The following is a 25934-nucleotide window of genomic DNA, read 5'->3' as shown; positions in this document are numbered from 1 at the left end:
ATAATGGGTGATATATACAGTATCTATCCATAGAGACATCTGACAGTCTGAGAATGATACCACCCTACCTTGATACTAGCCACATTAGTTGAGGAATTCTAGGAAGAATGGTTGATGTTAGGTCATCTAGGATGCTCTCGGGTAAGATGCTCTCTCTTAGATTCTTCTTCAATAAACCATCAATCTAAAAATATCAAAATAAGGTCAATCCTTATTCAAGACTAGCTCCAAAAAAATAAATTATATTGTTTTCACTGTAATAGCTTATCTCCATTAATTCATTATTTATATCGTAATAATAAAACATACTGATAAATATTTATTAACATCAAACTCCTCTCCCTGATTTCTCATTATTCCGTGAATTTCTTTCTCAAATTCTTCCCATTGAATTAACTAGTTTTTGTCATCAAGTTATTTGATTGTGGAAATTCAATAAATTCAATTTATCATTTTAAAGCTTAGGATCTGCTTTTTCAAACTGCATAGAAAACACAAATTTCATTTTGACTGACTTGTGCATGGCAGCCAAATAAAGTTAGTTCAAATAGCAGAGTTAAAAAATCAACATTGGCTTTTTTCTACATGCACAAACTGTGGACTGCATAATCATATTACAAGAATCTACAACATGAAATAGTTACATTAAACAAAACGTACATTAGTATCAACAGATGATTTGTCTTAAACAAAGTATGGACATAAACAAAGTAAATAGGAAACATTTCCTATCAACATGTTGACTAACCTGAATGAGGATACCATGTATAGCATTCGGATGTGGTTTAGGGTGATTCGCTGCTCCTAGTAGTACATCTATGAGATGATTTAATGTATGTACTAGCTGATTAGGTGGGACCAGCGGAACAAGGGCAGTAGCTGCAATGCTGCGGGTCTTATGTACGGCACTACATCCGGCTCTACACACAATAGGATAAAATCAATGTTCAGAATATATAAATACTAAAAAGAAGAATTTATATGTAATTTCATAATCCAAAACTTGCTATATTTATCTGGATTCGAACCAACATCATGTCACATCCTATTACCATGAATATGCATGTGTATATACATTATAATAAGAAAATAAGTAGCCTTAGGCTAAACTGTATCAAAGTTATCTAACCTGCACATATTCATAAGATATTTCTCACCCAAATATTTGGTAGTGAGGAAAAAATAAAATAAACAGACACATTAAATGAAATCAAGGTCACTCATTCTTTTACTTTTTTATAAAGTGACAAATACCATATGCAAAACATATGGGATCACAGAAATCTACCATTTTGTAAAAGCATAAGTCACAATTTTCAAGCATCTTTATCATTATTATCACAAATCACCATACAACAACACAATAAATCATTTGCAGAGTCTGAAACTTTGTGAAATTAAAGACAATAGTTGAAGATGTCAAAAATGAAAAACTCGAAATTAAAAAAAAGATTTTTTTTTTCCTGTAGTTTTTGCTAGTTTATAAAATGAGGGATGGACATAGGGATTATTAAATGTCTGATTACCTGATAACATGTGGCATAAATGATGACATACTCATATTGGTATTATTAGCATCATTAGGAGAAGGATAAAGTCTTGATAATAAGAGAAGACATGGGAATAAACTAGGATGTAGAGTAGTCACACCAGCTCTGAAATCAAATCAGAATAGAAAACATTTCTAAATGAATAAAACATATTAAATGACTTGTCAATCCCACTTGGAAATCAGTCATTGCCGGATGTGAAATATGTTATACAGTTTAATCTAATCTGGGCCCCGTAACACAAAGGTTTGCGATGAATTGCAAATATGAAAGAACACTTCTGATTGGTTCCTGGTCAGTATTTTGCGCCAAATTTGTGTGTAAACTTGATCTTGATTGGTCAGTTTATTTAGCAATTGATCACTAATCTTTGTGTTACGGAGCCCAGATCATCATCAATCCAATATACATATGATAAATAGTTTGTATGGTTTATCTGATCTTGATGATTAGGGCTCCCTGTTTTTATGATGCATATTCAATTTGAAACAGTATTCAAGGGAAACTAACATAGTGGTCTTTATAAACAGGCGGTCCTTCTATACAGAAGGTTGCTAAGGCAGGTTTGACTATAGTCAGTCTTCCTTCTGCTTTAACAAGGAAGTTTCTGCAATAAACCAAAATGAATGAATGGATGTCCAATATCAATGGCGACTGTCTACTTTAGTTATGGAGCATTTAAGACAAGCAACATTTTTTTAATGGTGTTCATACATTTCATCAACTCCTAAAGAAGGCCTAAATGCCTCCAGTCTAAAATTGCCTGAATAAAAGCATGGTATCATAATTGATAATTATATCATTATGATGTACTATGTTTCTCTGCAGACTTTGGGTAGAACTAATTTTGTACTCTTTAAGAATTCTTTCAACACAGTTTTTCCTCGCTACGCAACTGAAAAATATCCTCCATGTCTGCATCATTTGTTTGTTGATGCCTCATATGTCATAGATTTTGCAATTCGTACACAAATTATTGCCGACCATTGTTGGTGGGAGAGGCATAAACATTTGGAGGAGGGAATAGAACTCACTTTGAATTGTTCTCCACTTCTTGTGCATGTTGGAACTGCTCTAAGAGGAAACTATGAAGCGATGGAAATCTGGAGAAGAATTCTCTACCAGTCATGCTGTAGACAGAGAGCAATGAAAAAACAAATGATTTCCCATTCTGTGATCTTCAAGCAGAAGATATCTCATTACTATGCTAGATAGAACTGAAGCACCTTATAAGATAAAGAAGAGCCACATATTTCCAACAGGAATTCATCAAGCATCTAATAATCACTAATCAACATGCATCTGTGGAGCGTTGTGGCCTAGTGGATTAGTCTTCGGACTTTGAAACAGAGGGTCGTGGGTTTGAATCCATGGCGTAATTTCCTTCAGCAAGAAACTGATCCACAATGTGCTGCACTCAACCCAGGTGAGGTAAATGGGTACCGGTAGGAAGTAATTCCTTAAGAAGCTGTGTGCGCTATGAATGCCTAGCTTAGCCGGGTAATATAGGAGCGCCTTGAGCACCTAACAAGGTGGATATGTGCGTAATATAAATATCCTATATTAACGAGAAAAAAAACAATAGTACTGTAAGGAAGCTAAAATGCCTTTATAGTGAGATTCCTGTAAAAAGTCTTTGTGCCTGGTATCTTTCCCACAGCCTTACTCATTTGTCTATGGTGAAATTTGAGGATCAGAGATGAAAATATACTTGAGGGATTTATGCAGGAAAAGAAGCAGCTTTCAATATTGGTAAGGCACCTAAGACAGTGATGCATTCATTTTCCCTGGCTTCCCTGGGTAAATATACATATATTATCATCATCATTATCGTCTAAGTATTCAACAATCACAATCTACAGCATACAACAGAACAAAGCAAAAGATATACCAAATATATTCCCAAAAGAGGGGGGGAGGGTCTTAAACCAATAATATAATAATAAGTTTAATTACAAATTGGTTCTAAGCAATTGAAAGTGTTTATGATGTTACACAATAATTGATTGATTTTGATTGATTAGTGGTGATTTTTTACCTGATTGCTAAGAAAGCATGGATGCTTGTAAGCAAGCAACCAGAGGACCGACGGCTTAAGGTCCTCTCCGAAGGACCTGGTACTGAGGATTAATGCCTTACCAATGGGCACTAGCGCACTAAGTGGGAATCGAACCCGGGTCAACGGAATACGAATCCCCCGCTCTACCGACTGAGCTATCGCGCCTCCTCAATAATGATTGTTTTAGCTGCACAACAAATTGACTTGTGAATATAAAAGACTATTTACCAATTCTTCCTTGCCAGTTCATCTCTTGCTCTCTTGACTCCAAATATTCTAGATATGAGGGCACTAAATAGCATCGTGGCTGAATTACGCACCTTTACAATGAAATAAAATAACGAAAACAATAGAGAGATACTAAAACTGATGTATTGCGTTAAGCTCATGGCTGTCATTCATAGAATTGCACAATTATTTACTGTAGTATTCGTGTGCAAGATATTAAAAAGTTTTACCCATGTCATGTTCTTTCATTATTAGGAAGCTCCAGTGGGGTTAATTTTGACAGATTCTACAACAATTCACATATATCATATCTCATATCGCATTATTTAAAGCGACAATAATATTTTATGCTAGTGGGCCATTAAATACAATGTAGGGAATACAAGGAACAATACCAAAATCACAGAAAAATTAGTCAATTTAAAATATTTGATACACAATGTATTTTGACTAGCAAACCTTCTTGATAAAACTATATAAAATTTTGTCAGAGGTACTTTCACTTAAATTGTTTAATAGATTGATATCAAGTAAAACATGTTTCTGTACTCGTGTACATTCATACAGAACTGGTTAGTTGAATCAATCAAAGGCTAAAATTTGATTAAAAAATTTGCAAGATATAAATTTTTTACTTACAGCCCAAAGTTTGGCAGCAAATCCTAAAATAGCAGCTTTGACTCCATCACCAATATAAGGTAGAACCTCTTGACCTAATTTGGTATCACGGAATAGAGCTCGCAGAATGTTCAGAGCATGTACCTAATCAAAATCAAATCCGTACATATTAAAGTTGCGACTATGAAAACTCGTCTGTCTTGGTTGAAAGTAAGAAATGATTAAAATTTTTCTTTCAACACAAGGAAAACTTATCTTGAAAAGTAACCTCGAAATTTTCTGCTACTGACTGCAGCATTCCTCAGCAAAGTGACTTTTCTAGATATTTTTTTCTTGTGTTGACAGCAAAACTTTAATCAATTGTTACATAATACAGTTGTGGTAATAACAAATTAATTCAACAAAATAATAATAAAAGAACATCCAAGTGTTTGTTTTTATAAATGAATTATGTGCCAAATAATTTGACATATAACAAGTATTTTCTACATACTTTATGGCAAAAAGAGCATTGCCATAATTTACAACATGAAATTGTTGCCATGTGTCCTTAGCTACTTTTCATTATTCAGAGTTCTAGAAATTAATTGAATATGAACATGGTCTTTATAAATCAATGCAAATGAAATGATGTGGGGCTTATTTTATTGTTCCACCATTGCAAAATTTTGAAGAAAAAAGTATAGGGCAGAATTTGCAGATTTTAAAAGTTGAAACACAATTTTTATAATGTCAATTGCTTGGTATCACGAGATTGGGCCTACTTGTATATAGGAAGGGAGAGAAGAGAAGCTTATAAACATTCACAGACTGCAAAATGGATCATCAAGGATCTGAATAAGTGGTGTTCAAGGTTGTAAATCAATATTTCTCTTGCAGTACCGAGCTGGGTATTTATATACAGTAAAGTATAGTGTCCATGTGGATAGATAAGGTTCTCAACTGGAACATCTCCAGTCATCTTGACACAGTTTTGTTAAGTTTGTGTTTTTTATATGATGCTGGATGACCCTGTATTGAAGACCTAGATTGATCTGTGAAGGTGCAAAAGTCCCTAAGAAAAGAAATCCTACTTACCCGAGCTGTGTGATCCTGAATGTCAGATGATGGTTGTGCCAATTCTAGCAATGTCGTCATGGTATGATGAAAGAGAGGTTTGCCAACTTCTTTAGGCTCAGGTAACAGGAGGGCCTGGTAAAGATAACAAAACTGTTCATGATCAAGTACAGTTATCTTTTAGGATACTCTTTTTCTGTCACTCTTTATTCCAAATGAAATATGATGAGAAAAGCAATGCCTATAGTTTCGCTCTGCTGTGCAAGCGAGACAAAAAATGTACTAAAAAAATGATACTGAAAATGATGAGTTGTACCACAAGCAACTGGTGATTTACATGTAATATACCAACACTTTATAACTTTGTGAATCCCTCGCGTTGAAAACCAATAAATGCAATAACCAGTGATATGAGCTTACCTGAATAGCGAATGGGATTCCAGCACTTCGTCTTGTTGCACATAACATAGATTGGTTGCTTGTGATCTCTTGAAGCAATTCTGACAACCATTGTTGCGGCAGACCATCAATACTGCTTGGTTCACTGAAAACAAACACACAACAAGCATTATCATTCCTGTGCTTTAAAATCTTAATTTTTTTTTTTTTAAATGTACAGTAGAACAGAGCTTTTTATCAAAGCATATCTTTAGTTTTGGCAAAGGTTCAATATTGTGAGTTATATTGGAATTTTATACTCACTTTCTAACCTTTAAAAAATGTAGTATATACAAATTTTTATCCTTTTTTCTATGAAAACAATGAGTAGAAGATTTTGCACCATTTCTAATAATTAGTTTTTACCAGGGTGTCAGTAACTTTGTCTAGGATTCTTCAAAATCAGTGGAGCGTTGTGGCCCAGTGGATTAGTCTTCGGACTTTGAAACAGAGGGTCGTGGGTTCGAATCCCAGCCATGGCGTAATTTCCTTCAGCAAGAAATTTGTCCACATTGTGCTGCACTCGACCCAGGTGAGGTGAATGGGTACCCGGTAGGAAGAAATTCCTCGAATGCTCGAGCACCCCATCAAGGTAGCCGTGCTAAAGCCGGGGTAATAATAACAGGGCCTGCTGGGAGAACAGTTTTCGGAACTGAAGTGGCTACCCTGGGTAAATATGCCGCTATTATTATTATTATTATTAATCAATGATTCAGATGATTTGGGTACTAATATAATTTTAATTTTGATCTTTATGTTCAGACAAGAATGGTCAGAGCATTATAAGTTAAGTGGTCAGTTATTCATTATGATATCTTGATGTTGCGATACTGGTACCACCATATCACATGCCGCTTCAATAAGCAATCCAATGCACAATGAATAGCAAACCTTGATTATTTGTAAATTTTTTTAATAAGTAGTAACCTACCTCCATATCCTAGTAGTAAGTTGAATGAAACCAGCATAAGCCAATTCAAATGCTCCTCTGTGCTTGGATTCTCTAAGTAGCTTCATAAAGAAATTCCCAATAGAATCCATCTGTATCACACACAAAAAAAAAAACATAAAGACATATTGAACACAGAAAAAAAAGGATAAAGAATGTTGATCGTCATAAAAACTTAACAAGCTCTTTGAACTTAAAACATTTTGATGTCTCGAAAGTATTAATGGGATCTTGTCTGCAAGTTTACAGGCAGCATATGAGAGAGGGGGGGGGGGGTAGTGAGTGGGAACAATGAAATAAGAGAGATAGATGTTAGTACGATGATCTTGGATTGAGTCAATAGTTCATATTTTGTCAATTTATATTAAAAAGTTATTCAGGGGCCAATGAAATAAGATGCAAATAGGTCAGTAACAGTAACATTAAGTATCTGGATTGAAAGTCAAAGGTGCTTGATGTGTATAATATGACCATTTCTCACCTGTGCACTAGTGATAAGTCCTTCACTATCACCATCCTCCATGGGTGTTCTTTGACTTAATTCACCAAGGAGTAAAGACACCTCCTTCATACTCCTCCAACAACAGACAAGAATCATCTGAGGAGTCACATGGAATGTCTCCAGTTTACTGCTTGGTTCATCCTCTTCCACTGAAGGACATTCTTCATCCAAAACTACAGCGACAACAAGAAGATAATTAATGATATTATTAACCCAGCCAGGCGCTGTCTACTTTAAAAGACACTTTGCACACTTCCTCTTCATCTTTAGCAAGTATGGAAAACGGTGAGAGAAACCCATATTGTAAAACAATTCCAATGCAGTATGATATGCCATTTATTCATAAAAGTGATTTCACTGAAGCTTATCTTTATGCACTCTAAGTTTGCAACCCAATGAATGAGATAGAATCCTGCTTATAATATGCACATTGGCAACTTTCTCATGTATTACTCAATCTTTTTGTTCATTTCTACCTATGTCATATCAATATTTGACCTTTTTTTCTTCAATCAATGTAACTGGGTAAAATTGTTATATCTCACTTGAAAGCAGCTTTTACCACTAAGGGTGAATATATTGATCTAATGCATTCTATCTGCTTTGTTGAGTTAGTATTTATTTACATCAGACAGAGTTATTATTTATTTCACTTTGGATATAAATATATTCCCAACTGATTAAAAAACAACTATATTCCAGCTAGTAAACCCCACCCCTTTTCCTTTGATGTATCATTCCAAATAAGTAATATTTACAATTATGAAAAAAAATAGAAAATGATTTGTCTGGACCATTGTACCTTGTTTCTGTTCAGATGGAATGAATCCCTCAGGAGAAGAGTTGCATACCACTGTGGCAGCCACTTCAGCAACATCAAAACAAAGCTGAATGAACCTTGTAATAATACACTTCCAAGCATCAGCCATTTGCACCGTTCTATATCAAATAAACCATCATATGTTATTATCATATAAGGTACATCATTGATTTTGAATAGTATCATGAATTATGTTGCTTTCATAAAAATAAAAATCATCACAAAACATTTGTCTTGATAGTTTCCTGTAAATTCCTCTAATGTTCATTATCAAAAGAGTATGACGACTGGAGCTATGCAAGTTGAAACATCAAATTTTCCCAAATGTCTCTAATTTTTATTCCATGATTGTTTATAGCCCGCCCTGCTAGGAATTGATTTTCCTGCATAAAATGTTATGAGATTTTTTTTTATTTAAAATTGTGTACTGTGAAATTATAATTTATTGTGGACTGTTAATGGTCACTTTCATAGCATGAAAATTTTTCCCAGCAGAATATCTAACAATTTCAATTGTGAAAATTGCAAGTGCACAACAATTTCATACCATTTTATATATAAGAGCTATCTTTTTCTTTCTCTCTCTATCTCACCTAAGATCTGTGTCTCTTAGCAGAATCCTCAAACAATGCAACAATCCATACATAGGGCCCTGTACAGCAGCCTCTAATAGACTCTCTCCAGCCACTTCTACCTGTCCTTCAAGAGTATCACATAGGTTCTGAATAACACAGATTGTGTTGGATTCTGTGGAACTCCTAACATCAAGTCTAGCTTGGGGTTGGTTCTCTTTTGCCTCTGTATTGCTGTTTTTTGATAGACTGGTATGGAGACTAGGTTGGGTTTGTCTGATGAGAAGTCTGAAGACAAAGGCTGCTGTTTCACAGTTGTAAGGTTTGTTGCTGACAGCAAGATTGTATGCAACTCTGTAGCAATCTTCAAGCTCTTGAGCATCCTGTTACAGGTGATAGAACAATTCAAAACTTAAAGGGGAATTTCACCCTGACAAAAAGTTTATTGTAAAAATAGCAGAAAAAATAATAAAAAATATTGCCGAGGGTTTGAGAAAAATTCATCAAATAATTAAAAAGTTATTAGAATTTCAATTATTTGATTTGTGACGTCATATACGAGCAGCATTCCTACATAGCGAATGGTAAAAAATCAATGAAATGTCATTTTCTCAGAAAATTGAAAATGGTTTTCACTGTAACTTTTGTATATCAATAGACAAATCATTTCACACCCGATCATGAAAAGAATACAAAATTAAGTCATCAGGAACCATACAAAATTTGAAATTCATACATTTTATATTACATAACACATGGGGCAGCTGCTCGTTTATGATGTCACAAATCCAAAATTTTGAACTCTAATAACTTTCTTACTCTTTAACGGATTTTCCTCAAACCTTCACCAATATTTTTTACTATTTTTTCTGCTATTTTCACAATAAAGTTTTCTTTAGGGTGAACTTCCCCTTTAAAACAAACATGAAATCATGCAATGCACATCTTAGAGTATGTGAAAGTCTACATTATGATTATTATAATGATTATCCCCTTAATCAAATTTATCTGAATATTATGTCATCAACAATTCCCTCAGCATAATTTGGATCAGTGAGATAAGTTCACATCCATGTAAAAGTACATTAGTAGATGTGCTGCAAAAGCTGTTTGCATGTGTAATTTATTCATTTTAGTACTCTTGCACTTTAAGACAAATTCCTGTCACGGAAGATTGAAATTATTAAACTTTAATACCTGAACTCATTTTAATTTACCTGTAATCCAAGAATGTCTTGTGGAAGACTAGCTAAGAGGTCAAAGGCCATGATCCTATTGCTCTCATAGTTATCCATTAGTCTCATCACAAGGAGATTAACTCTGTTTCTACACCATAACAATGATGTGTCAAACAGACCTGAAAAATCATGAAGAGAATTGTTTTATTTGATCATTAAAATGAACAACACAAAAGGATGAAGAAGTCACATTTGAACTTAATAATGCAACACATATGGAGAGTATATCAAACACAATTACATAAATATAGGCAATTTGTAAAGTTTGCTCAATGTTACTTTTTGTTGCAATCTACAACTGTTATCTAAAGGAACTTCTACAATCGAGTGAAAGCAAAGTGTTTCAATTTTTCCCTTACTGAAGGCAAATCTTTAAGAAAAAGCTCAAATGACCTGTGATTTCTGGGTAAGATGTATCTATTCCAACGTCCAAACTACATTTAAATCTCCTCTGCTATAAGCATCAATTTATAGCAGAGGACTGGTTGCTATACAGAGGAGTAAAGCATTGTGAAACTGTAATCAAAAAGTCTATTCAAATAATAAATCAGTGATAACAAAAGAGGCGATTCCTACGGATATAACATAATTCAGCAGTCAATACATTGCCTACTGGAACCAGGTAACCCCTTTCAGTAATCATTTGGCTAACCCATTGCCTATTGGAACTGGGTTGTCCCTGTACAATGCCTCGGTGGAAATCTGATGTGTAATGTAAGGATGCTCACCACTGCTTGACCCATTAAAGGTTGAATGGATAGCTGTTAAGATTTGAAGTGAGGTAGCTCGACATGGGTAACCAAACCCTGGACTCAGATTGTCAAACATCAATGAACACAACCATTCAAGGAATTCCTACAATCAGTAAAGATAAAAAAAAGAAGATTCACATGAGAGCAAATCTAAGAATCCCTGATCATTTACAGGTATGAAGTCAAGGCCAGTCTTGAGGCTACATTCTGCTTAGGACCTGCTGGCCTTGGGCAAAGGTTGCCTGAGGTAACCAAAGACCTGTTATATACAGGTATTATTGAGGATAACATGACATCATGGTGATCAATACATGCTTCATTATTGCCTCATGATTTTCTTCTTAAAGAAACACAGTGAATTGTTGGATCAGATTTGAGAACTTGAAAAATATCTGAAAGAAATATAGACATTTTAGAAAAGGAGACACCAACCTTATACTTGATATGCAATCCTGAAGAATTATCATTGGAATCTCCGGCTCTCTGGGATTTCATTGAAAGGATTCTTCCACTTTCCCTCAAGCGAACGAGAAGCTGCACGAAAAACAGATCAAAGCTATCAAGATTGATAGGATCATGGAAACATCATATCAAAGAATACTTCTGAGGGGGGGGGGCACTGTCAAAACCATTCTCTGATCTGAGGTGATTGTGAAGGGATGATTTAATTGCAGACAAAATGCAAAATGATTTTGATTTCTTCATTTGCAGTAAATCCCATAAAAAATCTTTCCTTTCTGGTGAGAAAAACTGGCTCATTTGTTACTCAGAGAGGGGAAATAAAAATAACAATAATAATAACTAACACCGTTTCAGAGGATACAAAGTGTTGTTGGAGGCATAAAAACACTAAGATTTAACATAAAAGATGTGTTTCAAAAAATTATTTTAGTCTTGTGTAAAATTGGAGGGAATTCATTCCAAAGTGGGCCAAGAGATTTAAAGGAATTGAATTGGAAGGAACAGATGTAGAATGAAAGAAGTATGCTGTTCTCATTAGTAGTTAACTTTTACTTAACATCTAAAAATGACACATCATAATTAGTATTTCATCTGTTCATTAATTAATCATGGCAGGACATTTCTATATCATGATTCAAGATTTAGTCATTCCATTCGATAAAAAGATACAATTCATACATACAAATTTACAAGATTTACATCTGAATACAATACAATTTACACAAACACAGAAATGGTATGGATTTCACATATACAGAAAAAAAATCAAATAAAATTGGGTCACTGCAAAAGTTCAAAAAGAGACTTGAACTTGTCCCAAACTGAAATTAAACATTGTTGGAATGGATAATTTCAGGTAAATGGGGGGGGGGGGGCAACCAGAGGGGGTTATCACTTATTCATGAGAATTGACTTACTTTCTTAATATGACTGATAAACTGTTGCCTGAATGATGGAGAGGGATTGTTGAGATTGAAGGCAAGAGCAAAGATAAGAAGTGAAAGATCCATCTCTGAGACGTCCTCCGTTGTCTTGTTAGAGTCACACAGAAGACCAATGGTATCAATACGAATCTGAAAGATAACGAGCAATATATTACAACCTTTTGATTAAGCTCCTTATTTATAAAATCATCCATCGATGCCAAGTTACCCATCAACCGTAACAGACTGTACCTTTACATTAATAGTAGGCCTAATAGAGCAACATATAATATCTCATAAATGATATAATAATAATATACCGTTTTATATAGCGGTGTGTTGGCTCAGTAGGTAGCAAGTCCGCCTCACAACTGGGAGGTCAGGAGTTCAAACCCCGGCCATATCAGGCCAAAAGATGTTAAAAGATAGGACTTGCTGCTACCCTATTTGACACTCAACGATTCAAGGGACAGAGCTACGTCATTCTGTCTATCAAGTGGCAAAACAAATTTTCGGAGTATTTCTGTTGCAAATTTCTATTTCGAACAGTTAATAATTGATTTTCATTTTTTCATATATTGGGAGGAGAGACCTGCAGGTCACGGTGTTTCAGTTTGCTTTTTGCCTCCCAGGCACAAGTGATACCAAACAAATAATAATAATTTATGAATTGTAATGAGAATGAATAGCAGCATACCTGATGAGTGGAGTGGCACACAGCTTGATAGAGAAGTCTAACCGGAACAAGGCCCTTCCATACTCTTGATTTATCATCTTCCATTTCTTTCAAATCTGATTTCTCTTTTTTGTTCTGCTCTTCTCCACCCAAGTCCTTGTTTCGTTTCTTCTTCTTTGTGTTATCTTGAACACTCCTAAGCAACCCCAGTGATCTAGCCATCTTCAGACAAGACAAAAGAGCCCCTAATCTCCCACCATCAGAGGGTGATCTACTAGGCTGGAAGGCATCACTGGTAGGTTTGTCTTTTTCCTTTCTTGGAGCAGAAGAAGAATCCTCACAGCTCAGGTGTTGTATGATGAATTCAAGGCTTGTTGGATGACATTTCAGGAGCTTGGGGATCAGATACTGTATCAAATCAAATTTACAAAATAAGAAAATATGAAATAATAAAGACCACTATATTTATGATTAATGATTCAAAAGTATAATTCAAAACAGTGATATTTTAATATGAGGACTGATTTTACTTTTAAAAACTTACAATGATTAATAATGATTATACTTACTTTAATATATAGCACTTAACACCTCTTTTATCAGAAGCCTCTAAGCGCTCTAAACTAAATGCAACATAATCAATCTGGCTTTTTCAATAAATAAGCATCAATACATTGACTTGAATATATACATTTATCCAATCAATCAATTAGAAAGTAGTACAGACAAATTATAATCATAAATTCTAGGATCATTAATCGCTAGAGGGTATTCATTTGTCTCGCAATCTACTATGGTCAACAAGGAAATTCGTGATCACTCTCGCAAAAAGTGTTCACTGGCTTTCTAGGAAATTCGTGATCACTCTCGCAAAAAGTGTTCGCTAGCTTACAAGTTCACGAGCTTTCGAGTGCCGCTGCAACTCTTTATCAAGTGACACGGATTGTCCGATATCGTACTCTATTTATACTAACCTCCAAGACCGTACGCACAAACGCGAGAACAATAGGTGGGCACTGATCCGTTGTGTGATTGGTCAGGAGTTATGCAAATAAGCCGGGGGTATATGCAAATACGCCGTGGGTCGGCAATATGCAAATGAGACCAAAATTGGCGGGCTCGCTAGTTTCCCGTGGGCGGGGGTTGACTGGCTGAGCGGTCCCTCGATCGGGGCCGGGAACGATCGGGTCGGCGTGCACTGCCAGGTAAGGGGGTATTGTGCTGTCGGATGGTTCGCATCCAGAAATCGGGGATGTCGATTAAGGAGGCTATTAGTATACGTCTTTGTCCTAACAATTTCAACAGAGACAGCGGGATCGACATCCCCGATTTCTGGATGCGAACCATCCAACAGCACAATACCCCCTTACCTGGCAGTGCACGCCGACCCGATCGTTCCCGGCCCCGATCGAGGGACCGCTCAGCCAGTCAACCCCCGCCCTCGGGAAACTAGCGAGCCCGCCAATTTTGGTCTCATTTGCATATTGCCGAATATTGCCGACCCACGGCGTATTTGCATATACCCCCGGCTTATTTGCATAACTCCTGACCAATCACACAACGGATCAGTGCCTACCTATTGTTCTCGCGTTAGTGCGTACGGTCTTGGAGGTTAGTATAAATAAACGATATCGGACAATCCGTGTCACTTGATAAAGAGTTGCAGCGGCACTCGAAAGCTCGTGAACTTGTAAGCTAGTGAACACTTTTTGCGAGAGTGATCACAAATTTCCTAGAAAGCCAGTGAACACTTTTTGCGAGAGTGATCACGAATTTCCTTGTTGACCATAGTAGATTGCGAGACAAATGAATACCCTCTAGCGATTATTTCAATCCGCAATAATGAATCTAGGATCATTACTTAGATAATTATACAATAATATAATGTTTTTAAAATGTAAGGAGCCATTTTTCTTCATTAATGCAAAGTTTAAATAAAATCCTGAGTTGAATCCATGACAAGAAAATAGATATCTTTCAGAATTTGAAGTTATATAATACTCACATCAATAATGAATCCTTTTTGTTTGTTTGGTTTGGTTTGGTCACTCAATACATCTAGGATTGGTATAATCCAAGTTTCATTCCACACGAGAGAAACATTACCCTTCATCTGTTCCAATTCTTTCTTGTGTTGGTTGAAGAGTTTCTCTATTACTTCACATGACTGAAAGGAAAATATATTGACATATCTCTGACCATCAATGCCCTTGAGTTCACTTTCAAGTGACAGCTTTGTCAAATATCAGGCTTCAACATTTGCATAATAATGTTCATAAAAAAAAGATGTAAATACTGTAATGAAAGCTGATTAATATCAGACCTGGATTAAGGAAACTATCAATCCTTTGGCATCAATGAATGTTTATATTTCTGACCCAAATATAGGCTCCAAGAGGATACAATAAACATACAAATGAATAAGGGGAAGAAATTAATATTGAGCCAGTTCATAGAAATAATCTGAACATGTGCAGATTAAGGTACATGTAACATGAAACAAAAATCTAAAACTCACAAACATGCAACTCTGCAATTTCCTGACATAGCAACACTTATTTCATGCCAGCTTCATAATAAACATCAAGCTTTAATAAGTCAAGCAAAAAGAAAAAGTACTCTCCATATGTCTGTGAGTGAAGTGTGTATGCATTGAATGGAATACTGTACTGTAGCTGTCTATTGTTCATTCATGATATATTCATGATATCAAGAAGAATTCATTTTTCAAAAGGGAATTTTAGGTCAAAATGGGACATCTCTGTTACTTAGTGATCGACTGCTCTAAGCTGACAAAAATGACTTCTCCATGTTTAAAGATATGAGAAAATTTGAATGACGAACAATGAACTAGTCTATTGCTGATGATAATGAAACTTACATGTGTTGCCATGGCATGTTCACTCATCACTGTCAGAAGTTGTTGGAGAATACCAGGATAAAGGTTGATAACATTAGATGCTCCTACAACCTCAACCATACATCCTAACACTCCATACTTTCCTCTTGTATGCCAATCACTGTTTACCAGAGTGGATAGTATGTCCAGTGTGAAAGCGTCCTGGTGTGCAGCAACTAGTTATAAACCAAGAAAACAGCACTTAATTTAATTTCATTAGAGATCACTTATATTTATAGCTCCAGATGCAAGAGGAGTACTATTACAAATACAGATTGATTCTTGACTGCATGACAACAATATTTATGTACCTTGCTTATAAAATTGACAAGATGATAATTACTGTGTCTTGAAATCTATTCAGATGTGACTAGCTTTTCAGTGATATTCAGTCATGTGTCAGCTCTCTGTTTTGGCAATAACATTTTCTTACTCTCCTGAAATTTCTTTTTTAATATATCACCCAAGCATCAATATGACTGGCAAAGAACACTTCAATTTTCTTTCATTTTTATGATACAAATGAGAGAAGGGAGACCCTATATACATGTATGACTTCCATTTGTGTTGTATTTATATAAGTATAATAAACTGATTAATAGCACTATCTATCAAAATGGGCAATAATGTCTTAAAGAGGGAGTAAATCTTACCGCTAACAAGAGACTTGACATGTAGCTTCATTACACCTTCAAATATTGCTTTGGTCTGATGACGGATACCCTGTGAAAAGACACAAAACGTTTACAACAATTGAGTTGCAAATATATATAAATGAGAGAATTCAGTAGTCAAAAGGTTAATCCATTGACTATTTAAACCATTGGAACTATGGGATAGTCCCTGAATAAAACCTTTCTTACTATTACCCAATCAAATTATTCTTTCATATCCCCTCTCTCCTTCATCTGTCATCTCTCTTCTCAAACCCTTACTCATCCAGAGGGTGTTTTACAAAGACAAAAGTCTAACTTGAAGTCATTCTTAAGTGCTGTAATCTCATCAATAATCACATTGTAGAATGCGTCTCCAAGTGTAATCTGACCAATTCAGTGATATGTTATTATATCATACACAGCTGGAAATTGAAATGCTTTTTTTTTAGTGAAAATAAACACAAGGAAACCGAGTTTTATATAAGTCATATATATTTAAAATTAATTAACAACTTACATCGATCGGATGGTCCCAATGGGTCATTACATACATGAGGAGATTCTGAGGAATAGGTGATGGACCAGAGAGGGTACTCATGAAATGCGTTGATTCTACCGCATTCACTGTTACCTCCACCCATTGACACAGCGTTCTGGCTGCTGCTAATGATGAACTAGAATTAGCAAGGCTGCATGGGAAAAGCAAATAAAATATGTTGGAAGATGTACTGTCAATTCCATCAAGTAGAATTAGTACTTTTCAAATCTTAAACATATGGATAATGAAGATAAGTTTAGATAAAGAATACTGAAAGTCTGAAATATTGTGATAAAGTAATTGAAGATGTTAACATTTAACTATTTACCATCTAACATTTAATTTTTGACCTTGATCTATTCTAATAATTATAAGAAAGAAGCTATCCCATTTTATATTCTTCAAACTAAAAATGTTGCTGCCTAATAAGTAAATCAAGCGATATATTGCCCATTATTACAACATTGTGTACAGCATTTCACTGTGTTATCTTTAAAGGGGAATTTCAACCTGACAAAAAGTATATTGCAAAAATAGTAGAAAAATCAATAAAAAATATTGCCAAAGGTTTGAGAAAAATCCATCAAAGAATGAAAAAGTTATTAGAATTTCAATTATTTGATTTGTGGCATCAGAGCAGCTTTCATACATATCGTTTGGTAAAAAATCAATGGAATGTCATTTTCTTAGAATATTGAAAATGTTTTTTACTGCACTTTATATCAATAGACAAATCATTTCACACCCATTCTTAAACAGAAAACAAAAAAAATCATCATGAACCATAAAAAAATGGAAATTTATGCATTTTATATCAAATAACATATGGGGCAGCTGCTTATTTATGATGTCACAAATCCCAAATTTAAAATTCTAATATCTTTCTTAATCTTTACTATATTTTTCTCAAACCTTCTCCAATATTTTTAAAATTATTTTTCTACTATTTAACAACAAACTTTCCTTCAGGGTGAATTTCCCCTTTAAATAGAAACAAGTTCATTGCACTGTGTACTGTCTTGCACTTGAATTCAACACACATCTCCAAAGCATGCAATCAAAGGCTACATACAAAGAAAGGCACAAACTTAAGAGAGATAAAATATTAACTTCTGAAGGTTTCCATGGTGAAGAAGAATAGTGTAGTAGGTTTCACAGTACACCATGTATCTTTCTTGAGCAAGTGTTGGTCCTGAAAAGGACCATCCAACTCTGGGTGGTCCTTTTCAGGACCAACACTTGCTCAAGAAAGATACATGAAAAATACATGGTGTACCGAGAAACCTACTACACTATTGAGATACAAGATGTTTTACCGTTGTGTGAGTTGATGAATACGAGGGAAGAACACATCTAACATCAATGTGTTACCCTGACCAAGATCCTGGATCAGATCCTGTGGTTCTAACATCACTATAAACCCATGGCATAGATACAAACAAGAGAGATCAGGTACACTCTGACATAGATCACAGGTGAGCTGATGGAGATGGCTTGATTCAACAGCTGGAGTCTGGGAATAATGAAACATTGATGCTACCTGCAAAAAAATATAATACAAAATCATCATTTTCTTATTCAATTCTTTGTAAATGGAATTGAAGACATAACTCAGACATCATCCTCTAAAACTTAAATATCAAGTTATCTTTCAAAATGGAGGAATAGAATAGTTACATGATGCATAACGTAAATCCCATACCAAAACTGTCCTAGCAATTCTTTATTTTTCTTTCCGCAATCCTAATTCGCCCTGGTCTCAAAATCAACTCACACTTACAATTCTTTTGCCAATAATATTTCAAACCAAATGGACATTTTTTTGCAAACTAATCCAGTTAGATCCATTTAAACATGTTTGTCTTATGACATTCAAATTAAGTGTTGTGTCTCTATTTTAGATATGGGTATGATCTACAACTTTACCAGTGTTTACCTTTCTTTGTTTAAGTGCATGTGCCCTTACCATATCAACAAGATGTTTCCCTGACGGAATCCATGTTTTACAGATCAAAGCAAACATCAGACTAGCAGCACTTCGGCAGTCAGCTAAGAACATGTCTAAATTAACATATATTGGGAATGACTTAGTTACTTTGATTTCTTACTGTAGTTATTCAAATAAAATCACAAATAAGAGAATGGTTAATGATGGTCCGATCACTACATTATCATTTTGAAAGATTACAGATGACAATGCTGTAGAACAAGCTGTTTTAAAGCCTGTCTGAAATTTCAGTAAAGATTTTATATCAATAAATTTAACACTGTAACTCTAACATTTGAATATTACTAAAGTGGAGGGACTGATACAAGTGTCATGCTTAGATTCATTCAGCAATCTGCTAAACAAATATCAATAGAAAACAATCTCTTCTATTTATCTAATATTAATAAACTGATGAAATCTATCACATGATGGAAACAAAAATTAACACAATTATACAATTATTTGTGGAGCGTTGTGGCCCAGTGGACTAGTCTCCAGACTTTGAAACAGAGGGTCATGGGTTCAAATCCCAGCCATGGCTTAGTTTCCTTCAGCAAGAAATTTATCCACATTGTGCTGCACTCAACCCAGGTTAGGTGAATGGGTGTCTGGCAGGAATTTATTCCTTGAAATGTTACAGTGCTGTAAAAGGCTGCGGGGCTAAAGCCAGGGTAATAATATCCAAGTACTTTGGAAGCACAAAGAGACATTGTTTATAATATGTTATACGCTATACAAGAACTGACTATTATTATCATCATTACAAAATTTAAAGGATACAACTCACCTGTTTTGAGAATAGTTGCAAGAAGTCTTAGCAAAGTCTCAAGGGATGATATGGTTTCCATACACCTTGCTTCAATTCTACTACTAATAGAGGATGAACACTTCTGTATGACAGTCAAACCTGTTTTTATTAGCACTAGGCATTGCTGCATAGCCTGACTTTGAAGTAGAGTACTGCTATCAGATCTAATGTTTAAATGAATTAGAAGGTCATCCAATGAGAGTATATGATTATTGAATGAATACCATATTGTTGATCAGTAATCTATTTGTGCCATGCTACAGTCTGAATGTTTATAATATTCAGTATATTCAGAATGTCTTCATTTGTTTTTCAGATCTCATAAGGTTTCAACTTTTTTAACACTAGATGATTTAGTCTGATCAATATTATCTTGCCCGACAGCACTGAAAATGAGCTTTGAATTAACAGGCAAACTAGAAAAGGGGGATCATGGATTTGTACTTTAAAATAATTCAAATCATTTTGAAACTCTTCATTAATTTGTTTTCTTTTTTTCTTGGCCTAATACCATTTCCAACTTATGTCAAAGCTGTATAAAACTCAACAATTTTCTCACCTACTATATGAAACCAGAACAGCTAATGATTCTGCCAAAAAGGTCATCACTGTAAGTAAACAAAAATCAAAATAAAATCAGATATTGTATGAAAACATGTCTTATGATAAAAGAATAAGCTGCCATTGTCATAGGATAATACAAGGGACGGTGATTCTAAAAAAAATGATTATTTTCAAACATGAAACAGAGATTGCAAACATCATTAAGAGGAGTTATAGAATTTTTAGGCATTAAACAAGTAGTTTGGGGCAGTATTTCTATCTTTTCTGCAATATATAATTAGATTTGCACACAGAAGTATTTTGGGGGAGCTTATCATTAAAAACTGATCATGTCATAGTATATGTCCAACATACTATACTTACCAACAACAACCTCTTGTTTAACACATTCTTCTCCTAGTTTGAAATTTTCAAGATGAGTCCGAAGCATACAAAGCATATTTTGTATCTGCTGTTTGTCTGTGTTATCCACTGCTGCTATGGTTTCACAGAGTAGGGTTGCCATGGTATTCACTATGTTTTCATGGTAAAGAGCTGGTAAACTTTGAAGGATTCTACAAAGAAATCGCAAGAATTAAGATCTGGTTACTTTTCTCATTTAAATACTGTGCATGGAAGAACAAGACCAGATTTGATGGACATATTTTTTCCTGAGTGGATCATCATCAAATTCCTAACCACCACAATCATAAGTACTGCCATTATCATAAGTCTCACAACCACCAGGGGCGTGAGTGGTCACAAATAAAAAAGATCTGAAAAAAGCTGAGGAATGACAAAATGTGAAAATCCCTGAAATAGAACGAGCTCACATACCGGTACTTTTTGTACAGAGCAAAGCCAAAAAAAAAGAGCTGATATTAAGCTGAAAATCACACCCAAAAAATGTGAAATCAGATAAAAATCTGAACTCTCACACCCCTGAACCACCTCAACGCTTATAACATCATGACCAGATTCACCACCACCTTCATCCCTACCACTACAATCACAACCACCCCCACCATAATCACAACCACCACCACCATAATCACAACCATCACCACCATAATCACAACCATCACCACCATAATCACAAACACCCCCACCACCACCACGATCACAACCATCCCCACCACCATAATCACAACCACCCTACCACCATTATCACCCCACCACCATAATCACAACCACCCTACCACCATTATCACCCCCACCACCATAATCACAACCACCCTACCACCATTATCACCCCACCACCATAATCACAACCACCCTACCACCATTATCACCTCCACCACCATAATCACAACCACCCTACCACCATTGTCACCCCACCACCATAATCACAACCATCCTACCACCATTATCACCCCACCACCATAATCACAACCATCCTACCACCATTATCACCCCATCACCATAATCACAACCACCCTACCACCATTATCACCCCACCACCATAATCACAACCACCCTACCACCATTATCACCCCACCACCATAATCACAACCACCCTACCACCATTATCACCCCGACCACCATAATCACAACCACCCTACCACCACATCACCCCACTACCATAATCACAACCACCCTTCCACCATTATCACCCCACCACCATAATAACAACCACCCTACCACCGTTATCACCCCACCACCATAATCACAACCACCCTACCACCGTTATCACCCCACTACAATAATCACAACCACCCTACCACCATTATCACCCCCACCACCATAATCACATCCACCCCATCACCATTATTGCCACCATCACCTCCATCTGATCTCCTTCATTATCAAATTCCCCTTTATCATTATGAATAACATAAATGTCATTACATATTAAAATGGATGTAAAATTGAGCTGATTAAGTTCATTATTATATTAGTTGACAATAATTTTAGTAAGGAATCTTGTATGTGCATCATAATAATAAACCTGGGACAGGAATCATTGTCCTTGCAAAGACTCGTTCATGCAATTGGTCTTGGATTCTAATCTCTTGATAAAATGTCAATTTGTAAATTTTGTGTTAGTTAATACTTTTATCAGACTGATTCCACAGATGTCTGATATATATGATTATAACAATGATGATGATCATACTGATGTAGTCATGTTTGTTTTGTATACAGATTCATCATGCATTAATAGTTTCATTTTTAATATTTTCTTTTAAAATTGGCTTATGATTTATAATCATATATCTGCCAGATTCCCATATTGAAACACATTACTACTGAATTTTTATCAATCAAGTTACTGATAATTTATAGAATAACATAATAATCCTTACCCTCTCACAGCTCTGCATCCTAAATCTTTGGAGTCTAAAACAGTAAACAGTTTTGGCAGAAAATGAGAAAGAATTTCAACTTCCTCAAACTTTACATCTTTCCATTCCAACTTCTTGATGTAGGAACCAAACTGGATCAAAGTGAAAAGACAAAAAAATCTCAATAACTTTATTTTCATTTTCCTTTTTGTGATATGAGAAAGTATGTGGAAGCAAGATTTGAACCTTCATATGAGTGCACTCAAGATAAAAAATTTTCGGACGATAATATTTGAACATGTCTCTGTGTGCACACATTTTACAAACCACAACACAATAATAATAAATTGATAATGAAAATAATGTCTTCTTTTGATTGTTGAGCTAAGGACTATTTTGAAATGATTTGGCACTACCGCTGCTAAGGACCATTTAACAAGTTTGTTCTGGAGGTATGCATGACTTCACAATCAAATGCCCTAAGGATTCATCGGTGACTGTTTTTGTGCTACAAAACGTCCTACCACAAATTTTCCTTGTTTTAAAGAGAAATTCTAGTAGTTGCAGTAAACACTGATTTCATGAAAAAGTCTGTAAAACAAGGCTTAATTGTCAGTATATAATCAAGGATCTAGATCTGGTACAGTTACATTAACTGAACTTTGTGAATCTTGAAATCTGCGCTGAAAAATGTTCACACCGAAGATCCCCAACACAATTAAGCGCACGTGGGACAATGTATAATTATTGCTTACGTGAGCGTCGGGCCCGATGCTCTACCCAAATCCTGTGCTTATTTGCTGATTTCTCAGCAATTACCCAATTTCTTCCAGAATCCCTTGGCACATGCATTAAATACAAACAGACACTTTGGTGGTCATTTCATTGGATTCTGTACAAACTCATTTTGATATTGTTACCAAAATTAGCATTTACCTTTAACAGAGTGAAAGAGCATTCCCTATAACTACCTCCCCTTTTTTCATTCAGTTTTTTCAAATAGAAGCTTTTTAAAATCAGGACTTTATGACCAAGCCTTGGTCATAAATGTTGTGTTGGAAAGGAAAAAAATAAGAAAACAGAATGGTGAAAAATTGACAGAAATCAGACAGGCGATAAGAAAGTTATGGCTGCTTTAAATTTGAGATCTCTAAGACTATGTAGATTTTAAATTGGCAACTGGGTAAGTAAATTAAGACAAGGGGCAAGGACAACTTTCTCATAGGCCATGTACTTAATTATCAGGCAATTGTTGTTTTCTCTTAAGTACCAATTCCCCAGGGCAGGGGCAGTAATCTAAATATAACCCAAGTAGTATATTGTTTGATGTCCTCATGAAAGAAAAATATTTGAAATTTTGAAGAATAACTTTTTTAAAGGCCATTTTAGCCATTTTATGTATTGGAGTACAAGGAAGAGCAGTCCTTGCCTCACATCACTATGACATCACATATGCGGCCAATTTGAAGTCTCCATGGGTATAGTGATTACTAAGTTTTACTCCTTTTAATAATTCATAATTTTGTTTATCCGATATTGTTCAAACTTTCACCAATCAACCTGTCTGATTTTTCTTTTTGCTTTAAAAAAGATTATTTGGATAGGATTCCACTTAAATGAAAATCTGATTTAGCACCCAAGAAATTGAAGAAAAGGTAACCAGTGAAAAGTCTCACATAATTTACAAACAGTCCAATGAAACAGTGTCTTCTTAATTTGTGTCTTAATATCATATCGTTAAAATTAATAATAATTACCTCTTTAATGTGTGCAGCCCATTTATTTGATGAGTCTTTGGACAAATTTTGCAGAAATGGCCTCCATGGAAAATGAAATTCCATCTCTGAAACCTCATATCCTGCATTTCATAAATAAAAAGAATATTTCATAAAACAAGGATTTTTCTTATTTCATCAACAGATATAGATTTACTTCAATCTTTTCATCTCTTGATGATGACATCTTTTCAGTAGGCCTATAGTATAGCTTTTTCACAAGCATATATTCATCTTTCAATATTTTACTCTTTTCAATTTATTGGCATAAATATTGGTCTCTTCAAAATCATTGTCTTTGATTTCAATATCTGCATATAAAAGATATGAATGCATAAGATCTAATAGACGAAATCATTGGAAATTAAGTTATATAAGAAAAAAAGACATAGTATTAAAGGACAAGTCCACCCCAACAAAAACTTGAATTGATTAATAAAAAGAGAAAAATTTCAACAAGCATAACACTGAAAATTTCATCAAAATCGGATGTAAAATAAGAAAGTTATGGCATTTTAAAGTTTCGCTTAATTTCACAACAAATGCACATCTCGATTAGTATGCAAATGAGGAACTAATGACATCACTCACTCACTATTTCTTTTGTATTTTATTATATGAAATACTTTTATTTTCTCGTCATTGTCATGTGAAATGAAGTTTCATTCCTCCCTGAACATGTGGAATTCCATTATTTTAACATTTTGTGCTTCAGCTTCAGGCAAGGTCCTAATCGTCAAATTCGTAAAAATTGAAATACTGTATAATTCAAACAATAAAAAACAAAAGAAATAGTGAGTGAGTGACATCATCGACTCTCTCATTTGGATGTAACTGGCTCATTCATAAACTATCTTGTTAAAAATAAGCGAAACTTTGAAATGTCATAACTTTCTTATTTTACATCCGATTTTGATGAAATTTTTAACATTGTGCTTGTCTGATTTTTTTTGTCTGATTCAAATCAACATTTTTCTGAGGTGGACTTGACCTTTAACAAATGAAATTGAACTAGTGTATTGAAATTCAGAAAGAAGTTATGACAGGTTCGGGGGTGTCCTAAAATATTTAGTGAGGTTGTTGTACTCGATCTTGGCAAGGAGGGCTTCATGAAACTGTTAGCGGACAAGTAGCTCACTATCTCTAATTTAGTCAAGAAGTTAGACTTATCGTCTTATGGGAACTTATGACGGTGTTGAGAAACGGGCCCTTGGAAGATTATTGAAGAACAGTAGCGTGACGGACTCAGCAATTAAGGTCCTATGCAATTCAAATAGGGCAATCATAGAACTGTGATAATCCTCATCGAAACGTGTAAACAAGTATCGCACGTGCCGCTGCGTCTACGTCTGCCATGTGGAAATTACTTACGTTTTATCTCGCCGATGGCAAGTTCCCGCACTTTATCTTCCCAAACAGTCATTTCTGTATATCCTGTAAATCATGTACGGTATAATAAATTTGATCAAATGAAGTTCTCTTTTCTGTCATTACAAGCTCATGAGCAGCATAGTTTTTAGCACTGTCCAGACCCTCACATCTCAGTCATAAATCTGAAGCTCACGCCAGCTCAAAGGGAATTTCCCTGCTGAGCCAG

At 35.0% G+C, this 25934-nt stretch overlaps 1 protein-coding gene across 1 annotated transcript in view; it reads right to left on the bottom strand.

Moving 5' to 3' along the window:
• LOC121419450 (thyroid adenoma-associated protein homolog) overlaps positions 1-25868 on the bottom strand; it is a 65898-nt gene extending 40030 nt beyond the window's left edge. Inside the window, exons 1-29 of the mRNA XM_041613929.1 lie at positions 25709-25868; positions 24320-24420; positions 22584-22714; positions 20662-20852; positions 20294-20342; positions 19714-19898; positions 18903-18997; positions 18253-18476; positions 16916-17087; positions 16396-16465; positions 15725-15918; positions 14849-15010; positions 12865-13251; positions 12162-12317; positions 11215-11316; positions 10759-10885; positions 10010-10149; positions 8814-9175; positions 8203-8339; positions 7380-7561; positions 6881-6990; positions 5932-6055; positions 5533-5646; positions 4477-4599; positions 3838-3929; positions 2585-2680; positions 1527-1655; positions 749-920; positions 69-184 (exon numbers count right to left, since the gene is read on the bottom strand). Of these exons, the coding sequence (XP_041469863.1) occupies positions 69-184; positions 749-920; positions 1527-1655; positions 2585-2680; positions 3838-3929; positions 4477-4599; positions 5533-5646; positions 5932-6055; positions 6881-6990; positions 7380-7561; positions 8203-8339; positions 8814-9175; positions 10010-10149; positions 10759-10885; positions 11215-11316; positions 12162-12317; positions 12865-13251; positions 14849-15010; positions 15725-15918; positions 16396-16465; positions 16916-17087; positions 18253-18476; positions 18903-18997; positions 19714-19898; positions 20294-20342; positions 20662-20852; positions 22584-22714; positions 24320-24420; positions 25709-25760 (4295 nt within the window). The 5' untranslated portion in view covers positions 25761-25868. The remainder of the gene's footprint in view (positions 1-68; positions 185-748; positions 921-1526; positions 1656-2584; positions 2681-3837; positions 3930-4476; positions 4600-5532; positions 5647-5931; positions 6056-6880; positions 6991-7379; positions 7562-8202; positions 8340-8813; positions 9176-10009; positions 10150-10758; positions 10886-11214; positions 11317-12161; positions 12318-12864; positions 13252-14848; positions 15011-15724; positions 15919-16395; positions 16466-16915; positions 17088-18252; positions 18477-18902; positions 18998-19713; positions 19899-20293; positions 20343-20661; positions 20853-22583; positions 22715-24319; positions 24421-25708) is intronic.
• Positions 25869-25934: the final 66 nt, after the last annotated feature.

Source organism: Lytechinus variegatus, chromosome 7, assembly GCF_018143015.1.
Source record: "Lytechinus variegatus isolate NC3 chromosome 7, Lvar_3.0, whole genome shotgun sequence".
Taxonomy (NCBI): Eukaryota; Metazoa; Echinodermata; class Echinoidea; order Temnopleuroida; family Toxopneustidae; genus Lytechinus; species Lytechinus variegatus.
Note: the sequence above shows the minus strand (reverse complement) of the source record. Positions and strands in the feature narration are given on the sequence as shown.